At 50.0% G+C, this 14145-nt stretch overlaps 1 protein-coding gene across 1 annotated transcript; it reads left to right on the top strand.

Moving 5' to 3' along the window:
• Positions 1–651: 651 nt before the first annotated feature.
• Pbxip1 (PBX homeobox interacting protein 1) lies at positions 652–13871 on the top strand. The gene is made up of 11 exons (XM_055620928.1): positions 652–711; positions 4231–4315; positions 7502–7628; positions 7846–7913; positions 7981–8140; positions 10278–10505; positions 10613–10636; positions 10872–10954; positions 11056–11184; positions 11994–13207; positions 13568–13871. The coding sequence occupies exons 2-11, from the start codon at positions 4265–4267 to the stop codon at positions 13659–13661; spliced, it is 2178 nt and encodes a 725-aa protein (XP_055476903.1). The 5' UTR covers positions 652–711; positions 4231–4264; the 3' UTR covers positions 13662–13871.
• Positions 13872–14145: the final 274 nt, after the last annotated feature.

Consider the following 14145-nt stretch of genomic DNA (forward strand, 5'->3'; position numbering starts at 1 on the left):
AAATCTTGTTTCTGTTTATGATGTGTTGAAGGGCAAGCATGTTTTACTCAGCTGAGACATCCCACTGGCTGTGTGTGTCAGGATCTCACTATGTACCCCTTGCTTTGTAGATCTGCTGGCTAATCTGGAACTCAGATCCACCTTTCCACCGGCCTCTGCCTCTGCCTCCTCAGAGCTGGGTTAAAGACAAAACACCACCATGCTTGGCTGCCCTTCATTTACCAAGTAGTGGCATCCCTAGTCTGCGTTGGAGCGGCTAGGAGTAGCAGGAAGGCTATTTCTAAACTCATAACCTGCACTGGACCCCATCCCCCATCCTACAGCTGTCTCTGTCTATCCTGCGGTCAGCTTGGCACCTAGTCCTTGCTAAGCTCATCAGACAGCACCTTTCAGTTTTAGGTCTTCCTACCAGACACTAGACATTGTAAAAAGAGGGGAGGTTCTCTTCCCCCAAATTTAGTTTGCTGGGGATCACAATTGCCCACCAAAAGAGAAACCAAATGGTAGTTACCCTATCAATCTTCTCTTCCCTCTCGGGGCGCTCAATTCCAGCTTTTATTGGTCAAAAGTTCCTCCTCACACCCTACGGCGGGGAAGTCGACTTTTCACTGGTCAAACACTAGCCACGTGATTACCGTTCTTTCTTCCTGGGCTGGAAACCAGGGGAGGTTCAACAAGTTAAGCTGAAGACTGAAGTCGGAGCTGGGTCAGGTAAAAAGCCCTGGCTGGGAATGGGCCCGCAGACCCCCACCACTTTATCTCCAGATAAAAAAGGAGGGCAGAGCTGTATAAAAGGAATGGGCATCCCGGCGCCCACACACTGCCTACACAGAATCGAAGGTCGGGGAAGGAGGGAGACAGAGGATCCCGAAGCAGAAATTTGTGGTTCCTTTAAAGGTCAGAGAAGGCCATTAGAGAAGATGAAGTAGATACCCTACCAGACTTCCCAGTTTTGTGCAGAGTACTCCCTCTTTAGCTTTTTTTTTTTTTTTTTTGAAACAGAAGTCAGTGACAACGCTGTCAAGATGTTTTATTGAATCCCGTCTGAGTTAGAACGGGGATTAGGGAAGTGGGTTTTCTTCTTAGAGGTTACAACCCTGAAAACACAGCTGGGAAGGTGGCAGCTAAGCAGCGGCATGATTTCTTACCCGGGCTTCCTAATAAGGCATCGATGTTCTGGCCTTGGAGGGCGGAGATGCTTTTTTGGTATCACGGTTTGGGATCCTGAGTGCAGGGGTTCCAACAAGTTTCCTGCTTAGGTTTTGGAAGGTTTGTCTTGTTGACCCAAATACCATACCATTGCTGGTTTCCATGAAGACCGTGGCTCTGACATCACCCTGGTTGCCATGGTGCTTAGTTCCGGAGGACCTGAGCAGGCTGTAAACAGCCAGGGATAAACAGGGACTTTTGCTCAAGCTGCTGCTACTTCCTTCCTGCCGCCACCTGTTAGCAGTCACACATAGCAACTAAGAATGAGTAGCTGTCAGGAGAGAGGAGGGGCTGAGAGCAAAAAGCTGAAGATGGCAGTGTGTGTATCACTAGAAGGAGGCTGGGGAGGTTGTCCTTTGGGATTTGGTATAGGGAAGACATTGCAATCGTTCTGACACTGTGTGGTGTGGGTGCCAGTGTCTAGAAGACATAAGCACTGAGGAAGATGCCATTAAATGTTCTTTACCTGTCATGGGCTTGAATCATGACCCTTTAAGAGCCCCAGAAGTTTTTAAAGTAACCGTGTAGGACTTAAACCCAGATGGAGTAGATAGGGACTTGGCTGGTGCAGTCAAATTCCACATTCTACCTTTTCTACCACTGCGGAAGCAGTTGCTTACCTGCCTTTGAATGACCACAGTCTAGGACTCTGTGGGTCAGCTGCCTATCAGTCCATCCTCTTGCCTGGTTCCGATTGTAACTCCCTAGTCTGAGGGCGCAGCCTTGCTTTTTTTTTTATTTTAAGTGGGGTGATACCTTAACCCTAAGTGCCCTCCAAGCCGATTAGCAAGGTGTAACTGTTTAATATTTATAGCAATAAGGACAGTGAAGGTGTAAACTGAGGTAAAAACCTACTAGCTCAGTGAGGTAACTATTTTCCGAACTATATACAAAATACTTATTTACTTATTCTAAAACTAACCTACTAGCTCTTTAGAAATCTCTGTCTGTGTCATTCTACCAAGCTAGTCTACCTTTCTCTTGAGCTCCTCCAAACCCAAGAGGGTTCCTTAGCTCCCTTTCCTAGAATTCTGTTTTCCTGTGTCCTGCCAGCTGCTTCTCTGTTGTTCCTGAAAGCCCAGGGAGAGGACCTCTGTCTCTTAACCGGAGCTCCTCCAAAGAGTCTCTTCCAAGCCAAAGAAGACAGAGAGCTCTATCAAAGAGCTTATCAAATAAGTCTCTAGCTGCTCCCCTACACAATTAGCAGGCTGAGCCAAGGGGAGGGGGGTGGGGCTCCTCCAAGCCAAGTCAGTGGGGTGGAACCATTTCACCTTTATGGTGGGGTAGCTCCAAGCCATCCAGCTGACTTTGCCTGGGGTTGTGGAGAAAAGACCACAAGACCTCTCCCAAGCACCAAGCCTTAAAATAACCAGGAACTTTCCATTCTTTTGCATCCTTATCTATGGAGGCTTTCAGAGACACACCTAACTGCATCTGACAAACGCAGTATCTGTTTAGGCTTTCTTTTACTAACAGTTAGGTTTTCTACATACACTAATCAAATATCCTGTAACAGCAAGGGACAGGACCAGAGCTCCAGTTTTTGCCCCACCCCACCCTCTTTTTCTTTTTGCAAATTTTAATGTGATCTATGGATGGTAATTGCCACAAACCCCCTTCTCTCCAGTCATTTTCAAGATCCCTGAGATCAAACTCTGTAGAATTTAAAGGTTCAGAGAGAGTGAAAATGAGACTAAATGTACATGCAGGTGAACTGCTGAGCCCTGCAGTATTAGAAAGCCTCCTGCCTTGTCTGGTCCCATTCACTTCCATGGCAGTCTTGGCTGAGCCTCCTACAGCCAGTGCTGAGAGCCCTAAATCAGTGGCTCTCAACCTTCCTAACGCTGTGACCCTTTAATGCAGTTTCTCATGTTGTAGTGACCCCAACCATAAAATTATTTTGTTGCTACTTTGTGACTATAATTTTGCTGCTACTATGAATCCTAATGTAAATATCTGACATACAGGATATCTGAAATTTGACTCCTGTGGGTTGTGACCCACAGGTTTAAAACCACTACCCTAAATCCAGGCTTGGTGGCTAATGCCTGTAATCCCAGCACTCTAGGAGGCAGAGGCAGGCAGATCTCTGTGAGTTCAAGGTCAGCTTGGTCTACAGAATGAGTTAAAGGATAGCCAAGGCTACACAGAGAAACCTGTCTCAAAAAAACAAAAACAAAAGGAAAAGAAACCACTGCCCTAAACCAAATTCGTGGTTGGGTCCTGAGACACTTGGGCCTTAACGGGGTGGGTGGGTTTTTTTTTCTTTGGGCTCTGTGGGAGGACCCAGGTATTGGCAAAAGGGACCCAGGTCATTTCCTTCTCTCTTCGGTCAGTCAGCTTTTGAGATTTCTCTTCCCTGGCCAGAACAACTGGTGGTTGGACTTTTCAGCCTTTGGCCTCTTTGACCTACCTTTCAAGGTCAGTGCAATTTCCCCAGGCCCTGTGGGTGGATCCTTGGATGAGGCAGCTTCCCTGTAGCTGTTAGCAAGGTAAATACTGCCTGTAAAAGTTGTGGGATCCAGAGGAGAAGGACTGGGACCGGTTAGGGTTTTGAGGCCGCTGCTCAGCTTTTGATACCTAAAACCCTGCTGCTGCTGTCTACCTCCCCTGAAGGAACCCCCATCCTCCTCTTCTTTTCTTCTTTTTCTTCCTTCTTCCTTCTTTTTTTGGTTGGTTGTTCGAGACAAAGTTTGTCTGTGTTGCTCTGGCTATCCTGGAACTTGATTTGGCCTCAAACTCAAAAGATTTACTGGGATTGAAAATGTAGGCCACTAGGCCCATCTGGGAACTCCACTTTAAAAAATATATGTATATATATTATGTATACAGTGTTCTGCCTATATGTACAGCTGCACACCAGAAGAGGGCACCAGATCTCATTATAAATGGTTGTGAGCCACCATGTGACTGTTAGGAATTGAACTCAGAAACTTTAGACAGAGCAGCCAGTGCTCTTAAACTCTGAGCCATCTCTCCAGCCCTGGGAACTCCCATTCTTAAGAGAGCTTTCCTCTACAGGTGGCCACTTTACCAGCCCTGGACCTCCACAACTATGGCCTCCTGCGCAGACTCAGATAATAGCTGGGTACTTGCTGGCTCTGAGGTAGGAAAAATGGGCCGGGGGAACTACATGGGAGGGGGGATTCCTACAGGGGTGAATCTAAACCTTCATGAATAAGGGTCTAGAATAGCAAGGTGTTAAGTGAGAGTCCCAGGGGTTGGAGAATAAAGAAGACAAATACAATACCTGGGACCAGGAAGTCTTGATGACATACAGCATCTTATATACTATTTACAGGGGGAAATGGCCAAGGTCAGCAGAGAGGTAAATCAGACAGTGTTGGCAAAGAACATAGGCTACTTGAGACACAGCTGCCTTAGAACTGATAACCTCAGTCTAGGGGGAAGAGTCTGGCCCCAGCTCTAGACCAGCCTTACCAGGTCTGCTCATGGACAAGAACAGAACTTCCCTTTGCCCTTTCCAGGACCTCTGAGAAAGTCTCAGGCTGGTCTGGCTCCCCACACTGCTCTCTGGATCTGTCCTGCTTTTTTGGTCTTGATGGTCATTGCAGAGCCCCTGTTGGCTCTTATGAGGCTCCCATGGCAGGGAGGAGCAGCAAGAGTGAGGTCATGAGGTGACAAAGGAGAGCCATGTTGAGGAGTCTTAGGATAAGGCTATCTTAAGGAGACCTGCTCTCCCATGTTGAAATGCAGCAAGCTAGAGCCTAGCAGCCCCAGATGAGGTTTGAAGGGTCTGATGAGGCACCATTGGGTGTTGTCTTAGGGTTACTGCTGCTGTGATGAAACACCATAACTAAAGCAACTTGAGGACGAATGGTTTAGTTCAGCCTACACTTCAGGTAACAGTCCGCCTCTGAGGGAAGTCAGGACAGAAATTCAAGCAGGGCAGGAACCTGGAGGCAGGAACTAATGCAGAGGCTATGGAGGGGTGCTGCTTGATGGCTTGCTCTCCATGGCTTCTCAGCCTGCTTTCTTCCAGAACCCAGGACCACCAGTCTAGGGATGGCGCCACCAATGATGGGCTGGGCTCTCCCACATTAGTCACTAATTTAGAAAATGCTCTATAGGCCTGCCTACAGCCCAATCTTGTGAAGGCATTTTCCCAGTTGGGGTTTTCACCTCTCAGATGATTCTAGCCTGTGTCAAGTTGACATAAAATTAGCCAGCACACGTGTCATCTGATGAGCAGACAGTGCACGGCCGCAGAGTTGGAGAGTAGCCTAACACTCAGTGTCATTGGCAGGGGACTGGGTCTCTGTGTGGCAGGTGGGGATAGTGCTTCTGAAGCCCCTGCAGCCTTCCATGTGGTAGGGCAGGCAACCAGAAGGCTCCTGATACCACCAGAAGAGAGAAAGCCTGGTGGGTTGGGGACTAGTAGAAAGGGGTGATGGGGATGTGTCAAAGTGACTGCAGAGTCTTTCTTAGAACCGCTAGGAGGAACTGGACATGCTCAAGCAAGCTGTGACCCCCACTAATTGGGAGATGGAAGCTGGAGGATCAGGAGTTCAGGATTATCCTTGGCTACATAGCAAGTTTTGGGATACAGGAGACCTTGTATCAATAATTTAACAAATAAACAGTAGCTAGAGAGGCCACAGAACTCCATTGAGACATGTTGAGTTTGAGCTGCCCTTCAGGAGCCCAGCTGGGGGTGATGAGTTGACCTCAGCAGTGACCCTGGAGCAGAACACAAGGACCAGTGCTCACTGGCAGGCATTGAGATAGGCTCTGTGCTCAGATGGTCCTGGTCTCCTGTCATGGTGTCTTTGCTGACAGCTAAGGACCTGGGCCAAGTATTTTGCCTATCCATCCTCTACTATAAATCAAGATTGTGATCCTTGCCTTGTGAAAAATGTGATTTGTAAATTGCAAAGAAATATACTGAAGTAAAAAATTATTCTTGAATCAGGTATGGTGATACATGCCTTTAATCACAGCTGTCAGGAGCAGAAGAAAGGGATCTCTGTGAGTTTGAGGCCAGCTTGGTCTACATAGTGAGTTTCAGGACAGCCAGGGCTACACGAAGAAACTTTCTCTCTTTCTCTCTCCATAAATATATATATTTACGGAGGGCTGGGGGAGATGGCAGAGTGGTAAGGCACTTGCCACATAAGCAGGAGACCCTGAGTTCAGATCCCCAAACCTACCAACGCTGGATATGGTAGTGCTTGGTTGAAGTTGTGGTGCTCCTGTGATGAGCTGGGAGTAGGAAACAGGAGGCTCTTCACAAGTCCGAGTACCAGCCAGTCCGTAAATACAGTGGAGAGTAAAAAGAGATGTCTCAAAAGAGGCGGAAGGTAAGGGCTGGTACTGTAGTTATCCTCACCAGCCCCACTTCCCCCACCCCCTTTTCCTGCTGTGTAGCCCTGCCTGCCTTGGAACTTGCTATGTAGATCAGGCTGACCTGAAATTTACAGAAACCCATCTGCTTTTGCCTCTGTGTGCAAGATTCAAGAGTGTGCTGCAAAGCCTAGCTGAGATTGACTTCTTAGTTTCACACTCATCCTGTGGTACTGTGCGTGCCTGCACACACACACACACACAGAGAGAGAGAGAGAGAGAGAGAGACAGAGAGACAGAGACAGAGAGAAACAAAGAATTAGTCCTGGAGGAAGAGCAGAGCCCTAGGTGGGGTGAGCTGATGGCAGTCTGCTAAGGGGTTATATTCAGAGAAAAGCTGGCCAAGCTGAGTAGTCAGAGCTAAAGGGCCAGGCTTTGAGCCAGCACCATGGGGACAGACTATGGCCGGGGGTAGTTGGGCCTCTGTCAGCAACTGCTGGGAGATGTCTGTCAAGCAGAAGTGTAGGCCAATGGGAAAGGCCAGAAAACTCCGAAGAGGGATGTGTGGGTGGGCAGAGAGAACAGCCTCAGGGCTGGTCCTGAGAACATAACTGTTACCTGGGTCTGGGTCTGGGTCTGGGCCTGGTTGTTGGCTCATGGGGAGGGAAGCACTGATGATAGGGGGCAGGGACGTGAGGTACCTTTGGTGTTCCTCAGGGACTGCTGGGCAAATGCCTTGCTACCAGAGCCTTGCTAAGGCTGTGATTTCATAGAAAACTGGCCTCTGGGGTAGATAGGAAAGTTAGAAAGTTGCTCATTGGAATAAACACTTTGTATAGCCCTGGAGTGGAATGGGCCATAGTTTTTGAGTTGTGGGTTTCGGTATCTGAGTGTAGCCAGTCCTTCAGATCCCATCAGGACATTTCTGCTCCTGGGTTTGTCCTGATGTCCTGACAAACTGTCTTAGTACTCATCTCCCTCCCGCTAGAACCTGCCTGTGGAGACTCTGGGCCCAGAACCCAGGATGGACCCAGAATCTGAGGGAGCCTCCCAGATCACTTGGGACCCCTCCAAGGCAGGTGACAAAGAATTAATTGGAACCTTGGATGGAGAAGGTAATGGGAGCTCGTGGAGTGTGGGGCATAAACTATCCTCTATCTCTAGAGGTTTCCTTTTAATTGGGGAAAGGGTGATCACCTAGGTATTTGTTTGGTAGTCTTGCTTTATAAGTTGCCACACTCTGAAGTAGTTGGGGCCTGTGGGTGCTAGAGGGCTTGCACTGAAGTTCAGTTCAGGGCAGTGGGTTTTCCTATGCTTTCTCTTCCACCACAGAGATGCTTTTCCAGACAGAAAGTTCCCAGAATGAAAGTGCTGCCCTGCCAGAGATGACTAAGGCCAAGGTGAGGTACTTCCCTGGGGCTGGGAAGAATGTAGGGAGGGCACTTCTCATAGCAGTGTCTACATCAGGGCACTCTGGGAGGTAATGGTCACGGGATGGAGCCCCCTGGAGACACAGTGGTCCAGGAAGATTTGCAGGAGACACCTGTGGTGACAAGCCTGGGACCAGACACACAGGACCTGGAGAGTGAGAGCCAGCCACAGAACCTGCCCTCAAGTCCCAAAGCAGGTCAGGGCCCTTCTTCTTTTTTTTTTTTTTTTTTTAACATTTATTTACTTATTTTTATGTATATGAATGTTCTATCTGTATGTACACCTGCATGCCAGCAGAAGGCACCAGAACTCATTATAGATGGTTGTGAGCCATCATGTGGTGCTGGGAATTGAAGGACCTCTGGAAGAACAGCCAGTGCTCTTAACTGCTGAACCATCTCTTTAGTCCAAAAGCACCCCCCCACCCCCACCCAGGGCTCTTCTTACCTTTTGTTTTCCTCCTTTTAGAAAGTATGGAGGTGGATAGAAGGATGGCTCAGTAGTTAAGAGCACTGGCTGCCCTTCCAGAGGACCTGGGTTCAATTCCTAGCACCCACATGGCAGCTCGCAACTCCAGTTCCAGGGGATCTGGTGCCCTCTTCTGATGTCCATGAGCATACACAAGGTGCACAGACATACACACTGGCAAAACATTCATACATTTGATAAAATAAACACACAAAAACTTAAAAATAAATAGAAGTGTAGGAGAAGGTGCAGGCTTCACTACTGAGTACGTGAGGAGACCCAGGCCCTGGACTTGGCACTTCTTGCCCTCTCCTCATTATCGCTCCTGAGGGCTCAGTGAGGCTCAGAGACAGGTAGCTCTAGTGAGAGCCCCTGCTTGGCTGATCCTCTCTCCTCCGCTTTGTGTGCTTCTAGAGGGGAGGCTCTCCACCTTCCTAGTGCTGCAGTGCTTCAGTACGTCCTCACGTTGTGGTGGTCCCAACTATGAAGTTATTTTTGTTGGGGCCTGGAGAGATGGCTCAGAGGTTAAGAGTACTGGCTGCTCTTCCAAAGATCCTGAGTTCAATTCCCAGCAACCACATGGTGGCTCACAGCCATCTATAATGAGATCTGGTGCCCTCTTCTGGCCTGCAGGTGAACATGCAGACAGAAGGTATACATAATAAAGAAATAAATCTCTTAAAAATTTATTTTTGTTGCTACTTCATAACTGTAATCTTGCTACTGTTATGAATTTTAGTGTAATTATCTGTTTTCTGATGGGCTTAGGTAATCCCTGTGAAAGGGTCACCGAGCCCCAAAGGGGTTGTGACCCACAGGTGTAGAGCCACTGTTCTGGAACATAACCTTCATTTCCAGAGTCCTTTCCTTGTTTTGGCTCTGGACCCATGCTGAGGATTGGTGGGAGGCTGAGGGATTTTGTAAGAAGTTGACTGGACTGAGCCAAAGATGATGCAGAAAGGAGGTGCAACTCAACAATTCCTGAAGGAGTGGGAGGGAGACAGGTAGGGGAGAGAGAGGTAGGGATAGTTGGAGGTGTCATTTGAGAAGAGTCTTCTGCATAAATAAGTCAGGAGAAACATTCTGAAGCTTTGGCATCAACAGAAGATTGGGGCTAATCCCAATGTCTGTCCAAGGCAGAGGTGACAGGAGACACCCTTCCCCACACCCTCCATCTCTGTCAAAGATGGCCAAGGGCCCATCAAGGGGGCATCTGCAGGAGTCAGGCTGAGGTGGGACCTAAGGCAGGGACCATGAGGCCATCAAGTGGAGAACTGTTCAACTGTCTGATGTGGGATGGAAAGGGAAGACTGAGGTTGACCAGAGGCAGCAGTGTGCTGCTGGAACCAGAACCAGAGGCAGGGGACACACTAAGAAAGATGAATTTGGAGGTAGTGTGTTGAATGTCCCCTTGCTGGGGGGGTGGGTGAGGACCCAGAAGAATATGTCTAGAGGACATATATTCAGATAGGCTAGCCTGGGGCACTGGGAAGACTACAGAGGGGAGGTCAATGGAGTAGGTGAGAATTATGACTTTGTAGAAAGGGAAAGGTCGTCTTAGGGAAATCATTAGCCTTAGGACAGGGAAAAGCAAAAATAACATAGTGGCCAAGGAGTTCAGAGGGGACCCAGGAGGGTGGCACCTTGGAAGGAGGAGGATTGTCGGATGGAAGGGGGTCCTGTGTTTGTAGATGTTTATAGCTGACTGGACAGGGACAGTCCATTAGTACCTAGGCATAAGTGAACAGTCTTCATTTGCCTTCTGCAAAGTCAGGGCTAGGGGCTCCCTGTGCCCTCCTCCTTTCCCCCATCTCCCTGTACTTGCCCATACTCATCTCAGTGCCCTGTCCTGCTCCCTTCTTCAGTTTGGAAAGAGTTCCACTGCTCCAGCAGTGGTGATGACACTGATGTGGATGTGGAAGGTCTGCGGAGACGGAGGGGCCAGGAGCCCATCCTATCCCAACCTGTGATACCTGTGGATGTGGAGGACCAGGCCAAGGGCGAGGGTAGAGGTGGAGAGCTGGGCATCTCCCTCAACATGTGTCTCCTGGGAGCCCTGGTTCTTCTGGGCCTGGGGATTCTCCTGTTCTCTGGTGAGTAGTACTCCAGCTGGGCCTCCAGCCTGTTCTTTAGCCCTGCCTTGTTGCTCTTAACGGCTTTTTGCTTTCCTGAGTCCTCATCAAACTGTCTTCATCTTCAGGTGCACTGTTGGAGCCTGAGACTGGTGAGTTGGAGAGGTCCCGGCTTGCTTTCTGTGTCGGGTGGGTTTGTGTGAGGAATGAGTCTCAGGTAAAGTGTTCAGAGTTGCATGATTTCTCCGTTGTTGGATTTGTCAACTGTTCAGGGTGATGTTTGTCCCTTTAGCTCAACAGGCCTGTGAGCCACGGGTGTGTTCAGGGAAGGAGGGGTGATTGGGAGAGGGGTGATGGGCTTGGATTCAGAGGCTCAGTTACCCACAGGGCCCATGGAAGAAGCAGAGCTGCAGGTCCTTTCAGATACTGGGCCAGGGGCTGAGTTGGCTGATACTGTGGGGAACAGGCAGGTATGTATGGGTTTTCCAAAGGTGAGGGGGAGGTTTTGGGGGGAGGAGCAAAGGTGCCCTGCCTGGAAGGGAACATGAAGCAGCCGCTCTTCTGCCCTCAGGATGAGATGGAGCAGGTACAGGCCTCAGTTCTACCAGGCAGTATCCCCAGCCTGCAGAGCATGGGGCTTCTTCTGGACAAGTTGGCCAAGGAGAACCAGGATATCCGGCTGCTGCAGGCCCAGCTGCAGGTAGGCTGAGCAAGAGTGAGTGGTTCATCTGGCCACCTTTACCCAGCTGCATTTCCTAGTGGGCTCCTCCAGAAAGAATTTTCCCTATTCACCTGCCCCTGGAGCCTCGGCCCTTTGCTACTGTAGTCAGGTTATCTTATTAGTCTGTTTCTGTTCCTCATGCTAAGGACTATTCCAGGGATGGTGTACCTGTTTTATGTGGCTGGTCACCTTTGGTTAACTGGTGTGATCTTCCTGGAGCATTTGAAGAACATGCCAAGACTTAGGCCAAGTGCTAGGATCAATGCACGGTGTCTGTTCTGGGTGAAGGAGGTGAAAAGTGGAACTAGGAGAGCTAGATAATGGCTATGGTGGATCTAAAAACTATGTGTTTGCTGGGCACAGTGGCCCACGCCTGTAATCCTAGCAGAGGCAGAGACAGGCATATCTCTGTGAGTTTGGGGCCAGTCTGGTCTACAAAGTGAGTCCAGGACAGCCAAGGCTACACATAGAAACAATGTCTCAAAAAAAAAAAAAAAAAAAAAAAAAAGAAAGAAAGAAAAGAAAAAAAAAGTATGTGTTAGTGTAAGGACATAGATGCTGGACTGAATTTGACCCTCTCAGGAACTGCCTCAGATTAGGAATGCTTCTAGCTGTCCAAGTAGCACAGGGGCTCACACCCTGGGTCTTGCATATAATAAGCAGGATCTCTACCAACAGAACTACCTAACCAGCCCCTGCCCACTCTAATAGAATAGAATTGGGGTAAACAGTATTATACCCACCCTGACAAGGATTCTTGCTTTCTTCTGTTCCTAACTACATTCTAGGCTCAGAAAGAAGAGCTTCAGAGTCTGTTGCATCAGCCCAAAGGGCTGGAGGAGGAGAATGCCCAGCTCCGTAAGGCCTTGCAGCAGGGCAAGACCTCCCACCAGGCCCTAGAGTCAGAACTGCAGCAGCTCAGGGCCCAACTCCAGGGGCTAGAGGCTAACTGTGTCCAGGGCGTAGATGGTGTGTGTCTCAGCTGGGGTGGAGGCCCACAGATTGACAAGGCCACCAACAATCAAGGCCACCGTGGTCAGGAGCCTGACTCCAGCTTATTAGAGCAGCAAAGGCAGCTAGAGGCAGAGGCCCAGGCCCTAAGGCAGGAGCTGCAGAGGCATGGGCAGGTGCTGGGCTCTATGCACCGTGACCTGCAGAGGGCCTTGCAAGATGTTGGCCAAGGAGCCCCAGCTCATGCTGGCCTGGCTGAACTTGGTCACGTGTTGGCCCAGACATTGCAGGGCCTGGAGAATTGGGGTCATAACACTGGCATAGCCTCCAATAACTCAGAGGCCTGGCACCAAAAGCCCCACTTCCAGAATTCCAGGGAGTGGAGTGGAAAGGAGAAGAGGCATGGTGGGCACAGGGACCAGAAGGCCGAGTACTGGAAGTATAGGAAGGAGGAGGCAGGCCGGGAGAGGAAGAAAAACTGGAGGGATGAGGGCAGGGAATCAGCAGGTGGGTGGAAGGAAGACAAGCCAAGGGGAGAATATGGGAACAGAAAGGATGGCAAGCGACAGGACCCCAAGGCACACCCTAGGAAGAGTGGGAACCCCCGCTCTGGAGAAAGACAGAAGCATTCTTGGGGGGAAGGCAATAGCCCTGAGGCCCTGTCCTCCTGGGAGGAGCTTCTGAGACGCAAGTACAGGCCCCCTCAGGGCTGCTCAGGTGTGGCTGACTGTGCCCGGCAGGAGGGCCTGGCCCTCTTTGGTGTGGAGCTGGCCCCTGTGAGACAGCAGGAGCTGGCCTCTGTGCTGAGAACATACTTGGCGCAGCTATCCTGGGCGGGGCAGCTGACCAAAGAGCTGCCCTTGTCACCTGCTTATTTCGGAGAAGATGGCATCTTCAGGCATGACTGCCTTCGCTTCCGGGATTTTGTGGATGCCCTAGAGGACAGCCTGGAGGAGGTGGCACTAAAACAGACCGGTGATGACGATGAAGTGGATGACTTTGAGGACTTTGTCTTCAGCCACTTCTTTGGAGACAAGGCACTGAAAAAAAGGTGGGAATCTTGAGGATAAAGCTGGGAGGAGGTTGAAGGCATTGAGTCCTGAATAGAAGAGCTTGAGTCCTCCTCTTAATTTCTGGTACCCAGACCTTAGAGAAGGCTTCTGGGTATATTTCTTGTCTTTACACGAGGGGTCCCATTTTGAGAAGCCCCATTTCCCCACCTCACCTGTACCTGGAGGACCCCTTTTCACCTCCCCCAGTGGATTCATCCTGGAGTTCAGGTCCCCCATGCTTGGTGCTGCCTGAGTTGGCTTCCACCAGAGGAACAGGGCTCCTTCTCCTAAGGTTCCTCATCTCAGTCATGGTATTGTTTCTTAAAGGCCCTTTCCTGCTTCACTCCATCTCCCCACAGGTCAAGGAAGAAGGAGAAGCACTCTGGGAATCCCAGAGTTGTGGGCCCTAGGGAAGAGCACAGCCGCCATCCCCACCACTACCACCATGGCTGAGCCCTGGCCCTTTGGCAACAATGGGCCTTGACATGCAGCCAGCTGAAGATCCCTGGGATTACGTGACCCTAGATCCTATGCTCTCACTCTCCACCGTGTCCCTCTTGGCTCTTCAGTACCCTTGAATGTCCTTCCCAGAAGAAAGCAAAGTTCTTGGCCCTGTACTGGTACCACTTTTGCTAGAAAAAGGCCATAAATGGCTCTACTGAACTGTCTATTCAAATCTATGCAAATGCTAAAGGTCCTGGGAACTAAGCAGTGTGTAGGGGCCTGGTGTGTGTGTGTGGCAGGGTCGGGGGGTGGCTGCTAGAGAGTATTCTTATTTGAAGCCTGAGAGCTGTACCTCCTTTGTGTGGGTCACAGGGCCACAGCAGAGCCTGCCACCCTGCCATCTCGAGGTCCTACAGCCACCCTGGAACTGCTGGGTGGACTTGGCCCCAGCCTTGCCCTGGCGTTTCGTTGGCTTTGGTGGCAGCCATCCCCA

The sequence above is a fragment of the Psammomys obesus genome, unplaced genomic scaffold, assembly GCF_907164565.1.
Source record: "Psammomys obesus unplaced genomic scaffold, mPsaObe1.curated_primary_1811, whole genome shotgun sequence".
NCBI classification, from domain to species: Eukaryota; Metazoa; Chordata; class Mammalia; order Rodentia; family Muridae; genus Psammomys; species Psammomys obesus.